The sequence below is a fragment of the Spermophilus citellus genome (assembly GCF_964194105.1).
Source record: "Spermophilus citellus genome assembly, chromosome: X".
Taxonomy (NCBI): Eukaryota; Metazoa; Chordata; class Mammalia; order Rodentia; family Sciuridae; genus Spermophilus; species Spermophilus citellus.
Genome location: NC_138190.1, coordinates 68,142,964 through 68,165,284, shown reverse-complemented (window position 1 = coordinate 68,165,284; position 22,321 = coordinate 68,142,964). Strand labels below are relative to the sequence as shown.

Genomic DNA, 22,321 nt, shown 5'->3' with positions numbered 1-22,321 from the left:
GGGCTGGCACACACACCCCCTTCCATCTCTAGTTCACTACTCAACTGCGCTTGCATCATCTCTAGGCAAACACTGCCTTTAGTCCCTGGCACACTTCCTCCTTCACTTGTTAACTTGTTAGCCAGTTATTTGAGATGACTTTATTTTTTCTTTTGCAGAGATATTTTCTTTAGTTCTTCTTTAAGAGCCAATGGGTATGGATCTTTCTTGATTGCACAGTGGGTAACAGTGCACACAGACAAAAGTCCAGTCAAACTTAGCATCAGGCTTTTTCATCAGGTGGTGGATAGAGGATTTGACTAAATCTCTGTACGATCCATGTCAACAGAACACATGAAGCAGCTCATCAGTCCTGGCAGCTGCTAGGTGTATGGCAATGTCAGGCACAGTCATTCAAAGCCATAACATATTACAGCTCAGTCTAAACAGTAATTTTTCTAGGCTAGACTAAAGGCACAGAATAGTGACTACAAAATATGGGATGGGGAGGATTGGGGCAGGGGTAGGAAGTGCCTGGTATATAGAAGCTGAGAGGAGTAATGAATTTTGATGTTACAACATACTATTAAGCACAGATAAAGTTAAGTTAGGAATTATTTTCAGAGAAAATCTATGTTGAAGGGTGTGATTCTCAAGCTTTCCATTTAAGCAAGGTCTTCCTGCCTCTGGATAGTTTCAGAACATGTTCCAGCATCAGAATGTATTAAACTGCTGCCAAAGAATCAGGTCACTTTCTCCAGGGGGCAGAGATCAGTCAGCACTAAGAAGAGAGGAGGGAAAATGCACATCAGAATGACAGAACAAACCCACAGAATTCCAGAACATTGTCCTCCTTGACTGAAATGGAAAAAAAATACCATCTATGAAGACTTTTTCACTTGGTGTGTGTGTGGGTGTGGGGGGTGGGATGTTACGGTAAAGCTCAGGAACTGGTCATGAAAGACACCAGATGAGAGGGAAAGGAGGAGAAAATAGGCACTGTTCCTCTAACCACCTGGATTTAAATCCCTAAGGACTAGATGAAGGAAAATACCAGTACTCACTGCAACCCTAAACAATTTCTGGAGACTGGCAGGGTGAGCTCATTTAGAGTTGAGGAAAACTCAGATAATGAACCACAGTATCCCTCCCTCCAAATTATCTTACATTCTTAGGTACTTAATGTATTTTGAATTCAATATCTTGAAAGACACATCAAACTAGGAAGAATAAATGAATAGCCCACTTTGGCCTCATTTCCACCTGTGGCTAACATTAGCAGTGAATTTAATTAGTGTCTGAGTCATCTATTTTTCTAGAAACAATAGGCAATTTTACATCTGCCACACCACAAGGAGAGGCAGGATAGACATTTATCAAATAGAACAAAAGCATTTATTACAAATACCTTACTTACAGAGGGCTAAGTTCCTGATGCAAGGCTTACAGAATGAATTGGCTATTTCCTTTACCTTCATCATTGGGCAAAAGTGAGCTAGTGATTACTGAGGTAGTATAACTGTGACCCAACTGAAGGGTGGTAGAATGATTGTGTAAAGAAATCCTGCCAGCTCTCCGATTGTAATAAAAATGGGGATGAAGATGAATGTAAGGGGGTGGGGAATATAATACAATTGAGGGATAGAGTGATTGCCTAGCATGTGCAAGGCCCTAGGTTTAATCCCCAGCACACATGCGCATGTACACGCTCTTGTGTGTGTGTGCGCGCGCGCGCGCGCACACACACACACGGAAACAAATAAGTCTACATAATTATTTGTTCTCAAATGCAAATTCCTAGAGAGTCCATCACTCCTTATCAAATGAGAGAGAATTTTAACAATTTGTATGCTTAAAATATTTACGCATGAATATGTGAGTATGCATTGCTTTTGCCACGTCATGAAGCCAAAGGGAATGTAATTGTTGGGTTCCCTTTCACTGAAGATTTACTGCTTCTAAAACTGAATTATAAGAACTCTGGAGTCCCAAGTGGAAGATAATTTCCAGATGACTTATCATTATAATGAAAGAAAAACCTATCATCATTAAAACATCTCTTCTTTAAATATTAACATTAAAAGTCAATAGTGAAAGGAAACATTTCCCTTAAATGTCCTTTAGTGATATCCCTTGGTTCTCATTTCATTCAATTGGTATTGGCTGAACCACTTATAGCATGGAGAATCTCCACCCTATACGCACATATTAACTTTTGCCAGGACTGAGAGATGGTATAAATTTTGCCTATAGTTGAAGAAATGCAATGTTAAAAATCTTTAGCAATACTAGCTGTTAGAAACCACATGAAAAGGATGTAATTCCACGAGAAGATCTCTATAAAATGACATGTGATTCTGTTCACCTTCTAAAGCAGGAAGTCAGGATTTTCTCCTTTGAAAATGAAGGGAAAAGGGCTGGGGATGTGGCTCAAGCGGTAGCGCGCTCGCCTGGCATGCGTGTGGCCTGGGTTCGATCCTCAGCACCACATACAAACAAAGATGTTGTGTCTGCCAAAAACTAAAAAATAAATATTAAAATTCTCTCTCTCTCTCTCTCTCTCTCTCTCTCTCCCTCTCTCTCTCTCACTCTATCTTTAAAAAAAAAGAAAGAAAATGAAGGGAAAAGAGGATTTACAGAATCTCCATATTTCCAAACTTTAATTAGGAATTTAAAACCTAAGAAGTAAATTCTGGCAATATTTATTCTTATTTTCTGCCCATGAAATTACAAATTAAATCCTGAGGATTAAGAGATTCTTATTTTTGGCAAAACTCTAAATTGCACTTTCACAAACATACCCAATAGATTGTGTATACTATAGATCATGTGGTTCATTTGCATAAAGCTAAATAGTTTCTTTCTCTTTTTTAGGAGCTTTTCTGCAATCCTTGAGATAAAAATTCCCAAGAAGTATTGGGGGTGGTATTTTTCTTTGCAACAATGAAATTTCATACTTCCACGTGATACTTTGGAGACAAGGTAGTCAATGGTTAAGAAGTAGACAGATAGGGATTCAAACTCTGGCTTCCAACTTTCCTAGTTGCTTGACTTTAAGCAAGTCAATTTTTCTCCAGTTTTATCATTTGTAGAATGAGAATAATCATACCTACTTTTAGAGGCATTACAGAATGTAGATTGTTACAAAGATCAAGAGAAGAAATGTAAAATTTTAGTGCAATTTCCTTCTTATAGAAGCTAGACCAGGGTGCAGAAGCCTCATCTCTCGTTTAACATCACCAGTGCCTAGCATAGTGTCTGTCATAAAGTAGACATTCAATACAATTTTACAGAATGAATGAATAAAATAGTTTAAAAATATTTAAAGATACACACCTAAATTGAATAGAAAAACATGTGAAATGTTAAGGCCAGCACCAGATACAGAGTAAACTATGTAGCCTAGTAACTCCTCCTTTGCCTTCCTTTTCTTCTTGTTAATTAATGTTTTTAAAACCCTATGAGATGATGTCAGCTGCTTGACTGTTTTGTGGGAAGGTCAGAGTGGCTCTGGAGAGGTGAATTTTGGCTCCAGACCCATAGGAACTGATTCTATGCTTAAAACACTACTGGCTTGTATTCCAGAGGCAATGTCAGAATCTGAGGAAAATTCTAATACAATAAAGTATACTGTGAAGGTAACATGTTAAGTTTATTAGTGCTATGTTTTTTTCTCTTCCTTGTTGGGTGTGAGCGGAACTCAATACAGATGGACACAGAAATTCCACTCAAGAACAAAAACTTAGGTTTAAAAGAGCCATGTCTTTAATGACCCTGCTGTTGTTCTAGAAAACAAGTTGTTTTGGGGTTGGCTACTGTGGCTAGCCCATTAATAGTAGAGCTAATGTTTAAGAAAAGCAGTTGAAGAGGTAGTAAAAACTGCTGAATTCATGCCCTTGCACCACAAAAAATAAAATAGCAGCATATAATATTTCTCTCATAAAAGGAAAAAACAAAATATTACGTTCTTTAAACTTATGAGGTCTCTGAATTTTTCTTTAAGTTTTTGATGGGGACAAAAGTATTCCTTCAATTTTGAGCTATATAACACAAGCCCTAAGACTCAAGATAAACAGACCAAGGACAATCCAGATAGATTTGTATTAAAACACACACACACACACACACACACACACACACACATATATATATACACACATACACACACACCCATATATATTTAGTTGTAGTTGGACACAATACCTTTATTTATTTATTTTTATGTGGTGCTGAGGATCGAACCCAGGGCCTTACATGTACTAGGTGAGTGCTCTACTGCTGAGCCACAACCCTAGCCCCTAGATTCGTATTTTAATAGCTACTATAATGAACGCTAGTTCACTAGAATAAGGTTATTTCTCTGGTCATGTTGTTAGCACTTATTAGCAAAGTTTTGTATATGTGAATATAAAAACTGTTACTAAATGAGAACTCCAGCTCAACAGAATCTTTAAGAAATCCTAATTATTGAGAAATCTATTTAACAATATATGTTCCTTTTGGTAAAAGACTTATACAGTGTCTGTTCGTATTATCTTACAAAGTTGAATAGTTGAATATTCTTTTTTTTTTTGGTGGGGGTACTGGGGATTGAACCCAGGGGCACTTGACCACTAAGCCATATCCCTAGCCCTATTTTGTATTTTATTTAGAGACAGGGTCTCACTGAGTTGCTTAGTGCCCCCACTTTTGCTGAGGCTGGCTTTGAACTTGCTATCCTCCTGTCTTAGTCTCCCAAGCAGCTGGGATTATAGGCATGTGCCCCTGTGCCCGGTGAATATTCTTAATTTTTTTCATAACATTGAACTGTTGACTTCAGTATATGCATCTGTACTTATTATAGGTACCATATGCATAGTTTTCCTATGAGACATATACTAATAATCAGATATTTAGTAAAGATTGCTTTCTGGCTACTAGTGCTGTAAGATTATGGATAGGATACATACTAAGAAGTATTAACACAAACTTGGTATGTGTCATGGAAGTTGACAGTGAGCAAGTAGCTAGGTCATTCCGCAGGGTTTAAGGTTTCAGAGTGGTACCCTGATATTTCCCAAAAACTCCCACAAAACAACAGCAAAGAAGTACTTGTTATCATCACTCTCTCTTACAAATTCTTGGGTGTAAATGTTCTGAAAATCAACAATGCATTTTAGGTAGTAGGTGAGACATAATTAAGACTATCTCACATTGCATTCAAATACTGCTCTGAGAGAAAATAGGTTAAACATAGGCAACAGTTCCTTGCTTCTTTCACACTACTGGAGGTGGAACTCAGGGCATTTTCTATTTTAGATACCAAAACTTGGGAACTAGCAAACCCTTCCTTTGTTAGAATACCTTCCCTCTCTCACCAAACATGCATACACTTATATGTATGTATGGCCCCAGGGTAGAGTGGGGTTGGTGGGCTTTCATGCAAATCCAGATTAAAGGGGCTGGGGCTGTAGCTCAGAGGCAGAGTACTTGCCTGGCACATGTGAGGCATTGGGTTTGAGGTTTATCACCACATAAAAGTAAACAAATAAAGGCATGCTGTCCTTCTATAACTACAAAAAATTAAAATAAATAGGTAAATCAAGATTATAATATACTTCTATCATCTCTATACTGGAGCCATAAGATTTCATTTGAAGGATGGAATAATGTTGATGTTCTTTTATGCTAGCTAAAATAGTACATTACTTGGTATACCAACTCTAGTAGCTCCCATGCAAACTATAAGAATCTTATGGGAATCATTAATTCTTCCCTTAGGATAAAATAACCTAGAAAAGTCTAATTACAAGATTGCCAATTACATAAAATGGAACCCAAGATTTTGGGTAATGTTAGAAAATGTTGATGTAAAAATGGTGCAACCATTATATAAAGCAGTATGGAGATTCCTCAGAAAAGTTGGAATGGGACAACCATTTGACCCACCTATCCCATTCCTCGGTTTATAGTCACAGGACTTAAAATCAGCATACTACAGTAATGCAGCTACATCAATGTTTATAGCAGCTCAATTCACAATAGCCAAACTACTGAACCAACCTAGATGCTCTTCAACAGACAAATGGAAAAAGAAAATATGGTATACACAATGGAATATTACTCAGCCTTAAAGAAGAATGAAATTATGCATTTCCAGGTAAATGGGTGGAGCTGGAGAATATCATGCTAAGCAAATAAGCCAATCCCAAAAAACCAATGGCTGAATGTTTTTTTTTTCTGATATATGGATGCTAATTTAAAATAAGTGGGGTAGGAAAGAATAGAGGTACTTTGGATTTGGCAGAATGGACTGAAGGGAGGGGAGGGAGTATGGGGGTAAGAAGGTTAGAAGAATGAATTGGACATTATTACCCTATGTGTATATATGACTATGTGACTGGTATAATTCCACATCATACGACCAGAAGAATGAGAAATTATACTCCATTTATGGATGATATGTCCAAAAGCATTCTATTGTCATGTATAACTAATTAGAACAAATAAATAAATTCCATATACAGTCTATTGCAAAAAGAAACTTTAAGCCATTTTTTAAAATGAAGGGGGTGTGTTCAATCTTAAAATGAAACCATTAAATTTCTGCCCGACTAGCTAGCAAAGTAAAAAACGCTACACCAGAGGAACAACCTTAAAAAGGAATGAAGAGAAAAAGGGAGGGAGAGAGAAGGAAGAAGGGGGGGGGGAAGGAAGAATGGAAGGAAGGTGGAAGAAATGAAAGAAGAGGAAAGGGGAAAAAAACAATTTATGTGAATCCCACAGGGAGAAGCAGCTCAGGAGCAAACTAGAAATTGGGTGACAAAAATTAGAGCATCTATAAGTGAACCAGTGATAAAGATGAAAATGAAATAATAGATATACCAAATGACTTTTATAAAATAATGAGCCATTTGTATAACTAATATGCCATTTGAGGTAGGCAGATGGGTCAGACTCCATTTCCAAGACACATATTGAAAGGAGTCAAAAGCATAATTTGGGACAGAGTGAGATAATTACCAGACCTGGTAAAACTAGTTGGCAAAGATGGTTTTGTTTTGTTTGTATCACTTTTCCTCTAGTGCTCCACTACCGATTCCCTGCTCTTCTGAATACTCAAGGAGTTCATACTCTAACCCTTTGCAAAATGGCTATCTGTGAAATAATACGCCTATGGCAATGTGGCGGTGAGGAGGCTATATTGGGCCAAGTTTTCATTTTAAGGTCTATTTCTAACTGTAGAAACAATGTCTGTTTCCTGTTAAAGGAATTTCAGGTATTAGTCCAACAGATGGGAGGGATGTTTGGACCAGGAAGCCTTCCTGGCACCCCTGGAATCAGAGGTGACTTCACATCATACCCTGACCAGACTTGACTTCTGAAGGAAATCAAAGGAAACAATTATTGTACCTCTAATGAAAACCTGGAACCTGTTATTCTGGGTGATCACTGTGTGAATTGCCGGACTCTGCAGGCAAAAGGGCCTTGGGATGTATAAACTGATGAGTGTCTGGTTCTCTAGTAGGCAAACTGGAAGAATCTTTAATAAATGCTAGCCTCTTGGACACAAAAGCCATCAATCTACTGGGATGCGGGTGGCAAAAGGGTTTCTGTAAACGGAAATCATGTATAATCTTTTCCAGATCTTTTCTTTGGGGCTAAATTTACTTTTAAAATGCTTCTAATTAAGTTTGATACTAAGACTATTTTTAAACATGAATTACCATGGGATTTAAATTTTTTTAATCATGTAGTAGAAAATGGTGTATCTAAAAAAAAACTATAGGAAAGAAACAGACTTTTTTTGACTGAAGGAGAACTAGTAGACTTGGGGGGGGTGGGTACTGGGAAATCCTCAAATATGCAGATAACATTCAGCTTTTGCTGGCAGTGAAATGCCAAGCTGATGGGGGAGAAAGGAAGATCTCAGGAGGCTTTATGATTGGCATATGAACTTGAATAGGGGCACATGTAAGGTGATATATTTAGGGAGGGCTGATATTACAAATTATACTTGCAGGATGATGGGTGGTGACCTTTCAATTAAGACCCAGGAAAGAGCTCTAGGAAACCCTGTGAACAGTGCACTACAGAGAACAATGTAGCTTCCTGCTATGCCAAAGGTGGGGGGGGGGCAACAAGATGTTGGGCACTGTTAATAAGGGGATTAAAAGACAAACAAAATAATTCTCCTTTTACACAGAACCACAGGACATCTTCTTTGGTCAAGTTACATAAGCAGCTCTGATCTGTACATCTCAAGGACAGGACAGAGCCTAAGGGGAACAAAGAAGGGCAATTAAACCATCAATGGCAGGCTCAAAACAAGTCCAAAAAAAAGTTGTTTTTCTTTTTTTTTTTTCAGTCTGATAATACAGAGGTAGCCAGGGGACATGATAAAAATCATGAAGAAGCTAGTGCTGCTGAATGACTGAGTGATGCATTGGCTGGCCAAATCTCTGGAGCTAAGAGGCACTTTTGAAGCATAAAGTTTTTATTTTTTAATAGTTCTACTTTGTTTATACAATTGCCAGTGATGACGGCCAATGCAGGGCAGCTCCTTTGGGAAGTCCCTGTTTTCCACCAGAGGTTGGGAGAAATGTGAGCTGAGGGGGGGTGGGATCAAGAGTACCTCAATCCCCACTGCTTACCTTCAGAATTGTTGACTGGCTCACTTCCAGCCAGACTCACTCTCTCTGTTGCCATTGTCAGCAGTGAATTTGTGCCTGACCAATCTCAATTTTTATGAATATGAGTTTAGTTTCTCCCTTTTTCCTTTCCATAGGACTTGTCAACTCCAGAGATCTACACACTAAACTGTCCACCGATAAGTATCTGTAATTTAATCCTTAACTATAAGGGAAAAGAACAGATTTCTGAGCCGGGGGAATAGCTCAGTGAGAGAGCATATGGTTAGCATGCACAAAGCTCTGTGTTTGATACCCGGCACTACAAATACACACACAAATTTCTTATACTAATTTTAACAGATAGAACTCAAGAATGCACAATGAAGAATTATAGAGGGGATTATAGAATTGTACAGAGAAGAAGCAGAGGTTTCCATAAGAGAAAACAGAGATGTACACTGCCAAGCTAATGAAATCACACACACGCAGGTTTCTTTAGCTGAGAAAGTAGTAGAAAAAGGATTCCCAAGGACAGCTTAAAAGTTTTTCTTTTTCTTAATCATACCAGGAAGCAGGTAATATCAAAGCTGGAGGAAGGCTCTGATCCAATCACTTGGCCATCCCTAACAGGAGATGGCTACCCAATTAAATAAGCATAAGAAACAGTGTCTAAAATCTATGTGGACATACAATGTTTTTCTCTTTCAAACTGTTGCTTGAAAAAAAAAAAGAATTCTGCCAGATGAGGGAACATTTCATTCTACAGAAATGCAATCCTCTTGCTCCTGGCTCGATGGTTCTGTAATACCTCTCACAGATGTGGTAGTACTTCTCATCCTGTATGCCATCCTGAAGGGGCACATTTACACTATAGTACCGTCCTTTCCCTAGGCCGACATCAGATACATCACCTGTTCCTGTAATAGAGAAGAACACTGTGTTCAGTTATTAGGAACATGTGAACTAGAAAACTTGAAGGATTGTCTGACAGGAATTTAGAAGGCCAAAACAGTCAGTTAGCAGAACAATTCTGAATTAGTAATCATTTTCTAAGGGAATGAAATTATGAAAAATAATATACAGTAGGAACAAGGATAAATAATGTTGGGGAAGCCAGGAAACTGAAAAACCTTCATTTTTATCTTACTGGATGAAATAAAAATTAAGATATTAACTCCTTTGCTTGATTCTTTGTGCTTTTGAGGTTGACATAATATCACTGTGTCACTGCAATTATCAGGATGTTAGGAATTACTTGTGGTATCTGATAGTACAGGAAGTTTAACTGATCTGCCTATTAACAGTCCATAAAAATCATCTGGAAGAAGAAACCGTGTTATTGTCATTCCTCTTATCATTGTCACCTGAAATGACCTGTATTGAAATTTTGTGTAGAATAGCCTCCATAACATAGTAACAGGATGGAGCTATACAAATATAAGATATAGGGATGTACAGAACAATTGCAGTATCTATTCATCAAAAGTACAGGGAGCACATAAGTCACTTGCCTGGGAAAAATCCTGGGGAGAATTTGTGCAGGGACACAGTCATGACTTTGGAGGTGAAACTGAAGGCGTCTTCTACACCTACCAGAGAAAGAAATGTCAGAAGAATCACTTCATATATAGAACTTCTGTTTCTAATACCTAAAAATCTAGAAAGCAGTTGTGGGAAGAAGGGGAGAAAGGAAGGTGGCATAACAAAACTAACAAGCCAAGGAATAAAAGTGACAAACCCCTGGTCTCTGATCTTTGTAATTACAGATGAGGTAGAACTTTGGCCTCAAGTGAAGTTTGGGGGTACCCTTTCAAATTAATGGCAAACTATAACTGGACTTCTCCTTTCAAAGCAAAGGGATGCCTGGGCTTTCTCTGACATCTGTTCTAAAATGTGGGGAAGGGAATGAGCCCAGAATTAAGACACTATCAACAGAACTGAATAGAAGACACTGGCATCAACTTTGAAGTTTTATGTTCTATTTTCTTTTCAAAGAAGTATTATGTGATAATCCCTTAAAAAATATAACCAATACAAACATTAGGCATTACATGGTGAAAGCCTAATTATAAAGTACCTCTTTATAATGCATATTTGGTTATATATGCAGGTTTCTCAAAGTCCTGTGTGTACTAACTTATAGTACATCCTTCTGGCTAAAACATGGAAAGCTGAAAATAGTCATGGTCTTGTTCCTTAATAGCAGCTTTATAACAGAATTTTAAAGCCTAGAGAAACATGGGGGAGAGACTTTTCTAGAAAGGGGTCTCCTTTCCATTTAAACAGGGTCAGAAAATGATTGGATGCCTGGGAGTTAAAAGCTGGGATTTAAAGTAATTCTCAGAAGCCACTTCTTGTCCAATAACCATGCTACCCATTTCTACCCTTTTCCTCTCAGAATCATATACTGTCATACTGTGGTTCATATAATCAGTCTGTAAAGTGCAAGGACTATTAGCAAATTTGGGTACTATCCTCCTTTATATTTCAAACAAAGATATTGTCTCAGTGTTTACTTAATGTATTCAGTCTTCATTAGAAGCCAACAGAGACCTTAAAAAATATTAACTCTATTTGTACATAACAGGTATGTTTGAATTTCCCAAGCTTATGTTTTGCCCTAGGGAGGCAGTTAAAATCAGTTAAGGGCTCCAGGCAGAAAGTATGAAGTAAACAAAATAAAACAAGATAAATGAAAATAGCATTTCAATTTAGAAACAAGGATAGTTCATGAAAATTCTGATTATTTATCCATCCAGATCTATATCAGCTTACTTTTCTCCTGACCATGTATATGAGTCCCTGTTTTCTCCTATGTTGACTAGCACATGACTGGCTATTATTATTCTTTTTAATCCTAGGCAGAAAGAATGGTCTTGTTCTAATTTGCATTTCTCTGAGTATTAGGGCATTGAGCACCTTTTCACATGTTTAGTAGCCATTTGTATTTCTTCTTGTAGGAAATACCATTAGGCATGGTTATAAAATCATACTTAATTTTAAAAGGACGTAATCAGATAGGTGTAGGATATGGAGTTGGTGTGAAAGAGGAGAGTGTTTAGGCAGATGAAAGGAGGTGAAGACGGGGTAGGAGTGGTTAGTGAAGCCACCACAGGATGTTAGTTATGGAATCATGGGAGATTTAAAATAAACCAAATGTGTAAGAGTTTGGGGGTGGGGCAGGGGTCACTGGAAGGGAGGTGCTGAAGAGGGGAAATAAACTGAAATGAAACACACCATAAAAGTTGGCTAAAACAGGAAACTCTAAATGGTGTAGAAATAACATTGCAAATGGAAAGAACGGTTTCAGGTGACAGTCTTATTTCATTCTTATATGGTTCAATAGAGTTGGTTCTAGTCTCGAACTCTGGTACTAATACTTTGCATTTCATAATCATTCATTCATACAACAAGTATTTTACTAAACCACTACTATATACAGATACTATTGGTTCAAGGCATTGTACAAGACAGAGAAAAATAAATAATTTGATCTGTGTTGTGAAGGTATTTAAAGTTTCTATGAAGAAACAAGACACAGACATGTTAAAAAATTACCTAATAATATGAGACAACATGTAAGTACATAGCAAATCAGTGCTATAAACAGTACAGGACTTGAGAGGTGGAAGACAACCCTTGGGGTAGGGTGATCAGGGAAATCTGCTACTGTTGAACCTTGAGCAAATGGATAGAACTTGGAGATGCAAAAAGGGAGGAGAAAGCAAAATTAAGTTAGGAAAAAAGGGAGGCAAAGTCAGGGAAGTAGGAATAGTGAGACATATCATGAATATTGAGATACACTCACTGAGTAAGAGTAACCTGGACAGAAAGTAGGGAGAGATAAGACTGGAAAGATGAGGTGAGGCTTGTTTGAGGTGAGCCTTGAAAGATAGGGAAAAGACTCGACTTTACTTTGAAGACTACTGTTTTTTAAAGTGTGGCCTGCAGAACAACTATAGTGCTGTTAAATTGTACATTCTTTGGATTTATATCTGACCTACTTAACCTGAATATCTAGTGAATGTGGCCCAGCAATCTTCATGATAAAACAACCTCCCATCCAGATGCACAGGTAAGGTTGAGAAACATTGTTCTAGGCCAGGGGTCAGAAAACTAAGTGAATAGTAGATAGTAAACATTGTAGGCTTTTCAAACTAATTACAATCTCTGCTAGGCACACACTTATGCATATATATGCACACATACAAATTTTATGTTTTTACAACCTCTAAAAATGGGGAAAAACATTCTTACTCTCTGACTATACAAAAAGTAAGCCATGGGTCAAATGCTGCCCCTTATTATAAGGAATAAGGAGATTCTAAAGGTTTTTGAGCAAGGCTGTGTTTTGCAATGGCCAAGTATTCAGAAATTCAGTGACTGTAGTTCTCAAGGTAGTATGTTGGTTTTTCCAACCTCTCTCTCATCAGTTACATTTACTGTGTGTGTGTGTGTGTGGGGGGGGCACTGGGTATTGAACCACACAGCTACATTCCCAGCTCTATTTTATTTTTTATTTTGAGACAGGGCCTCACTAAGTTGCAGAGGCTAGCCTCCAACTTGTGATCTTCCTGCCTTAGCTTCTTAAGTTGCTGGGATTACAGATGTGCACCATCATGCAAGGGTCTATTACATTTACCTTTATGTCACTGGTCCATGTTTCTAGCATCCGTTTCTAGCATCTGTGCAGGAAATACTCCCTGGGGAGCTCCCCCCCCCCCACCACATTTCTTCATTCTTCTTTCTGTTTTGACAGAAAAGCTAACCCTAACCTTAGACACATACTTATGCATGATTATGTGAGTATGTCTTGTCTAAAAAATTCCCAGGAAATTAGGAAGTAGCAGTCACTAACTAAAGTCGGGGACAGGGGATATACTTAATCAATCATTTAATGGATAAGTGTTCTTAGGTGAATGGAAATACTGTGTTACAGACAGGACAACTGTCACTGTAGGTCTATGTTCTAGATAGAAAATACATAGGAGGGTTGGATAAGTCTTTTCAGTGGAGTCTTCTAAGAGGGGATTAATAGGTGAGCACAAAGTGTTAAGAGATTCTGCCATCACAAGTTAAGGAAGATGATCTGGGTTTGTGCAGGACTTCATATTTTAGCAACATAAAGAAAGTGGCAGCTGGGTGTGGTAGCTCATGCTCATCCCTGCAGCTGGGAAGGCTGAGGCAGTCGGATCACAAGTTCAAAGCCAGCCTCAGCAATTTAGCAAGGCTCTAGCAACTCAGCAAGACCCTGTCTCTAAATAAAATACCAAAAGGGCTGGGGATGTGGCTCAGTGGTTAAGCACCCCTGGGTTCAATCCCTGGTGCCTCCCAAAAAAGAAAAACAGATTTTGGTCACTACAGAAGTTGGTAGTTTATTGGTGAAAAACTTGTACTGTCTGTCCTTCATATACCTATTTTATTCTGAGAGAAGTACCATTGAGAAGAGACAAGACTGTCAGCTCTAATCACAAATTTGCCTTAGAACTGATGGAAATGGCCTGAGGGGGGTTACTGTGTTAAGAGTTCCACTTCTTCCCATTCTCTACTATAAAGCTCTGCTACAGGAGGAGAGGGGAAAGGAAATGAAAGGAGGCTGGCTTAGGCAGCAAAGGAGGGATTGGCGTGGGTTAGAGGAATCTACACTACTTACTTTAGAATTCTCAATTAGGAAAATTTCAATTGCAATAGCCATTCTTCCTCTTACCAGTTGCCTAGAAGTAGCTTTACTGATCAAAACCTGCTGTCGTAGCAGCAAAGCATCTTTGAAACTGAAGGGCTTACCATCTCCATGGTGCAGATCCAAATCCACATAGAGAATACGGTCAAATTTCCGTCGCAATCGTAATATTCCCAGGACAGCATCATTGAGATAACAAAAACCAGATGCTTCATCTCTGCAAGAAAACAAGTTGCTACAGCCAACAGCCAAAAAGCAATCCAAGGGAGTCTTTACAGCCAAGGATCTAACCCTTGAGATCTAGTCCCTTAAAATTCCCCCTTCTTTGAAGAAAAACAAAAATCCAGCCACAAAGATTATATAGTAAGTGGCCTAGAATGATTAGAGAATGAAGTGTTTTGGTAAATACTCAGGTTGACTGATAACATTTTCCATTCAAGATCCCAGATTTTCAAAGCATTAGAATATAATAACTATACTGAACAAAATAAAACCTTTCTCTGATGATTTAGGAATCATGTCAAAAAATATGTAGTACCCCGGGCTCATTATGATGAACACCGATTTTCATTTCTAGAACTGTAAGAAGGCTAGACTCTAGAAGCAGCCTTAAAGACAATCCTGTAGGGGCTGGGGTTGTGGCTTAGTGGTAGAGTGCTCACCTGGCATGCGTGAGGCTCTGGGTTCGATCCTCAGCACCACATAAAGTAAAATGAAGACATTATGTCCACTTATAACTAAAAAATAAATATTAAAAAAGACAATCCAGTAGAAGATGATGGAGATTAGATTTTCTGTACCAGCCCTATAACCTGGGAGTTATTTTTTAAAATTAAAAAAAAAAAGTCTTGGCACTTGTTGCTCATAAAAGCTGAGTGTAGAATGTACAAATGCATAACCTCTTGGGTAGCATAACACAGTTGCCTTTCTGTAAATGTAATTATTACAATGAAAAATGAAGCAGCCTTTTCTAAAGTTTATTTTGTTTCCTTCACAAAAATTGTCCTCATTGACTTTACTAGTGTCCTTTAACTTTTTTGCTATTGTGTCACTTTATCCTCTTGTCGACATAAACGTGTTCTTTTATTACACATTTATGTGAAATAACGTGTTCTTTTATTCCACTAAGCTTGGCTGATTAGATGTAGAAGAACATTATCTTTCATCAGAATGCATTATAATTTATTTTAAGGCCTCATCCAAAATGTTTCCATTTCTTTTGCTTCCACGAACACTACAAATATTTAGCCCATTTTTGTCTAAGCTCACCCTGAAGTTTTATTCAAAGCAGAATTCTGAGAGGAATAACAGTTAAAATGCATCTTTGCTACTATGAGAAATCTTTCTAGTGCCTACACAATGCATACACTTCTTCATGAAATCACTTTTTTTATTGCATTTCATATTCTAAACAATGCCCTGGTTCACAGGCTGAGTCAATAAGACAGTTCGATGGAGAGCAGGAAGTTGGTAAAAATATTGCTTGACACTGACTATGCTTCATTGAGGTGAACTCAACAAGCAGCTTGACAAGGAACAGCTCGGTCTTAGGTATGCAACCAGAAAAAGAAAAAAAAAAAAAAAACAAGCAAAGAAAAGAATTTGTCCATCCATGAATTCTCTGTAAATAAGAATTAAATATGTGACTTTGAAAGTTCTTAGATGTCAGTGCTATTTTCCAGTTATGGAAAGTTTACATTTTATAAATCTTATAAATCTATTGTCTCAGTACATCAAGACATATAATGTATTCTTCTATTAAACATCAATAACTTTGTGTAGATGGGACAGAACACTGAATGATAGGTCAAAAGAGGAGGGAGAAGGAGGAATACAAATCAGTATAGGTAATAATTGCTTCCCTCAGAGAACATACAATGAAGTTAGGGAGAATGTCATAAGTACAGAAAAAAACAAAACCATATACCTAACCATCCAAACAAAAAAGGCAACCGGAAATAATATGGCATATAAAGGAGAATATAGAGAACTTCTGTAGACAAACTTGGCAAAGTACACTCATGTCATTGTCAATATCGGGCTGTATTTAGGCCCCATGGTTCTAGAAAGCAGTGATGGCCAAGAAGCTCCCCACCTCTCTGTGTTCTGAGGGCTGATAATGGAGAACTGACCAGTTTGCTCTGACATATTCCAAAGTAAGACCCATCCTTTCTTATGACTCCCATTAAGACTCATGGATAACTACCTTGTTTACCCTTTTCTAAAAATCTCCTGGGCCTCTTCCTTTAAGATGTTCCTAATTAATGAACATTATTCCATGACAATAGCCTGAATAATGATGATGATGTCTGTAATTCAGAAAGTCCTTTATGTTTTTTTGTGTGAATGTGTAATATTTTCCTACCTCTGGATGATATTACCAAATTAGATGAGAAAATCTCATAAAGGAGCTCTATTCTCATTGGCTTATGGAAACGAATAAGCATTTAGAACCAAGCTTGGGCATGCCTATAATCCCAGTGACTTGGGAGGCTGAGGCAGGAGGATCATAAATTGGAGGCCAGCCTCAGCAATTTAGCAAGGCCCTAAGCAATTTAGCAAGACCCTGTTACAAAATAAAAAAGTGATGGGAATATAGCTCAGTGCCCCTGGGATCAATCCCCACTATGAGAGAGACAGAGGGCGGGGGGGGGGGGGAGAGCGCCAGGCACACACCTGTAATCCTAGTAGCTAGGGAGGCTGAGGCAGGGGGATGGCAAGTTCAAAGCCATCCTCAGCAAAAGCGAGGTGCTTAGCAACTCAGTGAGATCCTGTCTCTAAATAAAATACAAAATAGGGCTGGGGATGTGGCTCACTGGTCAAGTGCCCCTGAGTTTAATCCCTGGTACCACACCCCCCCAACCAAAAAAAGAAAGAAAATCATTTAGATAAAAGGAATATTGCTTAAATTACCATAAAATAAAGAAATTGAACCTTCAAGACTTTCAAACTGCTAAAAAGAATATTCCTATAAAAACAATTGTAACAATTCAAGTTCACATAATTTTGATCAATTTTTGGCAAATAGGACTGATTTAGTAATTTTAGTTTACTAAAACTAGCTGTCTTTTTCTGACTTATCAGTGTTAGGTAAAATGTGCAGGTAGATTTTTGTTCTACTTAGGTATATTCTTCCTAAACACAAACAGGCTTATCGATTGAATGAACTAATGTTACTTCTATTAAATGTTCAAGTTTATGAATAAAATAAATTTGTTTAACCAAGTTGAGTCGTTCTGATAATGAACTTTATTGCAATAGTAATTATGTTTTGTAGTTGATCAGCTTGAAAATAATTTACAAGATCTTTATGTAACTGAAAACTTTGAACTGATATTAAATTAATTAATGGAGAATCATTAGACACCTAGACCATTTCTAAGTAAAAGAATGCTGAAGGCTGCGGTTGTAGCTCAGTGGTAGAGTGCTTGCCTAGAACATGTGAGGCACTGGGTTCGATCCTCAGCACCAAGTAAAAATAAATAAATAAAATAAAGGTATTGTGTCCAATTACAACTAAAAAAAGTTTTTAAAAGAATGCTAAAACATTACTACACATAATTTTAGGTTTATATGCTTTTACTTCTTATTTTTACAAGGTACAGGGAGGCTATATATATTTGACTGTACTTTTTGTCACTTAGAAAAATTGTACTATAGGGCTGGTGTTGTGGCTCAGTGATAAAGCACTTGCCTAGCATGTGTGAGGCACTGGGTTCAGTTCTCAGCACCACATAAAAATTGATAAATAAATAAAGGTCCATCAACAACTAAAACTTTTTTTTGAAGTTGTACTACAAAGGATGTGTATGGATACCAAAAATTGCAGAGGGTTCACAGAAACAGAATTTTATTTGTTCAGGTCAAAGCTGGCTATGATTTGATGAGTTTATTTATAAGATTTTCAAAAAGAACTTCATGGCTTGGGTTGTGGCTCAGTGGTAGAGCGCTTGCCAAGCATACATGAGGCACTGGGTTTAATCCTCAGCACCATATAAAATAAATAAATAAAATAAAGTACTGTGTCTATCTACAGCTAAAAAAAAATTTTAAAAAGAATTTCAGTGGTTACTTTGGTAGCACTTATACCAAAAAGAACTCCAATATCAAATATACTGATGAAAAACTAGAGTTTTGCTCTCTGTTCAAATGGCAAAGGTTTTTCTTTTGGATTATTTGTCTGTTCTTAATGACAGGTTAGAAACAGTTTGCTTTACCTTCCAAATAATCTTCTTAGATAACAAAGATTCTGTGTTTTCCCAAGGTAATCTTTTATGGTTTACTACTTTTCCTCCCCTGCAGTGCTGGGGATGAAACCTGGGCCTCACACATGCTAGGCAAGCATTCTACCACTGAGCTACACTCCCCAGCCCTCTTCTATCATTTATGTTGACTTTGGTATGTCCTTGACTATCTAAGAAAACAAAGTCCTCGCACTGAGAAAGGAGCTAAGGTTCTTTACATTCATCTTACTTCCTGTGTTTATCTTTAAAATCTTTTATTGTCACTTTGGTAAAACAGTGAGCCAAGTATTGCTTTTCAATAATCCATCATCCTATCTTAAGTCCCAGAGGGCCCATGGAAAAAATCACAAAGGATTTGTTCTTTCACCTTGTAAAAAAACTGTGCTAGCAACCATTAGTTTGGTTTGATATGCTACTATTGAGGAGTTGCACGGCAAGAGCTGTCAAATCATATGAGATGCATTGCTTTCCCTAGGTTAGCTTGGTAAAATATTACTAATAGAAGTATTTCAGAAATTGTATGTTGTGTGGGAAGTTCCACAGATTCATCCATGTCCTCACTGGCTGTGATATGCTATTTGTCAGAGTCCACCATGCTGCTTTGTTAAATATTAGACAACTGTGGTATAGTAACCCTCCCTTATCTGTGGGAGATACATTCCAAGACCCCCCAGGAGATGCCTAAAACTGCTGATAGTACCAAATCCGACATATACTTTGCTTTTTCCTATGCATAAATACCTATGATAAAACCTCATTTATACATTAGGCACAATAAGTGATTAACAACAATAATTAATAATAATAGAATAATTATAAAAATATACTGTAATAAAAATGATGTGAATGTGGTCTTGTTCTTTCTCAAAACATGTTAATGTACTGTTACTGGCCTCAGTTGGCCACAGATTACTGAATCTGGGAAATGTGAAACCTAGGATAAGGGGGAATAGTGTTCCCAATCATAATTTCAGTTTTTAAGAAAACTCGGGTTGGGATTGTGGCTCAGCGGTAGAGCGTTTGCCTAGCACGGGTGGGCCCCGGGTTCGATCCTCAGCACCACATAAAAATAAAGGCATTGTGTTGTGTCCATCTACACATAAAAAATTAAATATTGAAAAAGAGAAAACTGTTAACTTGATCTCAGCTTGGCTTCCTCATTTTGAATCTAGTATCTTCCTAGACATTAATTTTCAACTGGGGATTCATACCACTTACCTATGAAATTTTATTAATATACAAATATTTAAAACCTATTCTAGATTCCTGAATCTCTTTACTTAATATTCTTGGTAAACTCTGGTATATTCCAACTATATTCTTGGTATATTTGTGGTATATTATGTCAGGATTATTATATGTCATATCTGAGTCTTTTTCTCCTTAAACATTCTGTTCATACATTTTAATAAATTAGATATAATACCCTCTCTTCTGTGAAAATAAGGTTAATCATTATGTTTACAGATACTTTGTCTAAAAATTTTTTGGGATTGGCTTTTATCTTATTTTGCATGCCACAAAACAACTGCATTTCCTTGTCAGTTGTATTGTTATTCTTGTAATGAACTCTCATCAGATTTCTCCCTTTGGAAAATGATCAGTAATAAGGTAACCATAGCTATTGTAAGTATTTTGTCACCTACAGATTGCTTTTTTATGTTTTACTCATGTGCTTCACTGAAAGCTTTTGCAGTCAGCCACAAGCTAGAGGGCTTCACCTTCAACAAAGGACTTTCTGAGAGCCATGTAGAAAAGGACTGCCCCAGGTACTTTTGTGTACAGGCTTCTGATGGGACAGTTTAAACAACTTTGAGGCCACATTAATGAAATGAGCCAGGACTTTGAAAACTCTAGTTTTGAAGCAGGTGGGTTAATAAGACTACTAAACCAAGGTCGAGTGGCACAAAAACTAATTACATTGGTCTGAAAGAACTGATGAGGGATGATTGGGTGGTCTTTGGAATATTGCTGATGCTTTAATATTCCGTTTTCTGCACATATGTAAGGAACTCATTTCTCTTCTCTTATGCAATCTTCAACTCATAACTATTTAGTAGAGCAGGCTTCTGTAAACAGAAATGGGACATTTTCAAATGGAAATATCTTATTCCCTTTGCCCAAGTTTCCAGGATTTGGAAACTCTCATTGAGTATTTTTATTTTCTTTTGTTTGTGGTGCTCTGGATTGAACCAAAAGCCTTGTGCATGCTAAGCACACATTCTACCACTAAGCTACATTCCCAGCCCAAGTATTCTTATTTCCATAGCAATATAATTATCTGCAGAGTTTCAATAAAAATCTGTCTTTCTTGTTACCAGAACATAATTTAAAACATTGGTATGTAACCAAGGCCTTGCCTAGAATGTCATACTTGTGAATGATGCTCACTGTGTCAGGTATGATCTGACACTTTCAAGGAACTAAGGCTCACTTTATGAAGCCAGTGCATATAATGCCTTCTTGGAAAAACTACCCTGGTACCTGGCTTACAGAGTTCCCAGCCTTACAAGCGAGTAAGGAAGGTTACTTCCTGACAGGCCCTGGAACCTTAGGTTATTTTGGGGATGTCCAGAAAAGAGCAATTCTCCAAATTTATAGACTGTCAGTAAAATCTTCTTAGCTTGCTTTATTAGCCTTAATAGGTTTTGATTTTTATTTTATACCATTCTCTATTGAGGTAAAATTCATGCAGTATTAAATTAAATATCTTAAAGCATACAATTCAGTGGCATTTGCTTCTTTCACAATACTGTGCTACCTTTACCTGAACCTTGTCACCTCAAGAGAAAACCCTGTGCTCATTAAATAGTCACTCCCAATCCCTCCCTTCCCCCAGACTTACCAACCACAAATCTGCATTTTTGTCTCTATGGGTTTAACTATTTTGAATATTTCATATAAATTAAATCATACGGTATGTGAACTTTTGTGTCTGGTTTCTTGCACTTCTTTTTGAGATTCATCTATGTTGTAACATGTGCCAGGAATCTATTCCCTTTGCAGCTGAATAATATTCCACTTTCAATATGTACGCATACACACATTTCACATCAATAGTATCTGTGTTGTTTTTTATCTTCTGTCTATTATGAACAGTGCTGCTCTGAACGTTGGTGAACACATACTTGTTTGAGCACCTGTATATAATTCTTTTGGGTATGTATACTTAGGACCGGAACTGCTAGGTCATATTGGTAATTCTATGTTTAACGTTTTTTATATATTTAAAAAATTTTCTTTAGTTGTTGATGGACCTTTATTTCATTTATTTGTTTTTGTATGTGGTGCTGAGAATTGAACCCAGTGCCTCACACTAGCATTCTACCACTGAGCCACAACCATAGCCCTTTATGTTTAACTTTTGAGGAATGACCAAACTGTTTTTCACAGCAATTTCACATTCCCTACAGCAACATACATAGGTCCCAATTTGTCTATGTCTTCAGCAATACTTGTTATTTTCCAGGGTTTCTCCTTCCTCTTTAGAAATGGTGATTGTTAAATTCTAGTCATTCAAGTATGTATGAAGTGGTATCTCACTGTGGTTTTGATTTGTATTTCTCTGATGACTAATGATGTCAATCAAGCATTATTTCATCTGGGCATGGTGATGCATGCCTGTCATCCCAGGGGCTCAGGAGGTTGAGGCAGGAGGATCACGAGTTCAAAGCCAGCCTCAGCAACTTAGTGAGACCCTGTCCCAGAATAAAAAATTAAAAGAGTTGGGGATGTAGTTCAGTGGTTGAGTACCTGTGGGTTCAATCACTAGTATCAAAAAAAAAAAAAAAGGCAGCATTATTTCA

The 22,321-nt window shown here is 37.4% G+C and overlaps 1 protein-coding gene across 5 annotated transcripts in view; it reads right to left on the bottom strand.

Annotated features, from left to right (window-relative positions):
* HDAC8 (histone deacetylase 8) overlaps window positions 1-22,321 on the bottom strand; it is a 267,136-nt gene that overhangs the window by 172,530 nt on the left and 72,285 nt on the right. For 4 of the 5 annotated variants that reach the window (XM_081276968.1, XM_081276965.1, XM_081276966.1 and 1 more), the window contains exons 5-7: window positions 14,376-14,488; window positions 10,103-10,180; window positions 9,400-9,508 (exon numbers count right to left, since the gene is read on the bottom strand). In XM_081276968.1, the coding sequence (XP_081133094.1) occupies window positions 9,400-9,508; window positions 10,103-10,180; window positions 14,376-14,488 (300 nt within the window). Of the gene's footprint in view, window positions 1-83; window positions 761-9,399; window positions 9,509-10,102; window positions 10,181-14,375; window positions 14,489-22,321 lie in introns of those variants that run through there. The other variant, XM_081276969.1, reaches the window with a different exon arrangement.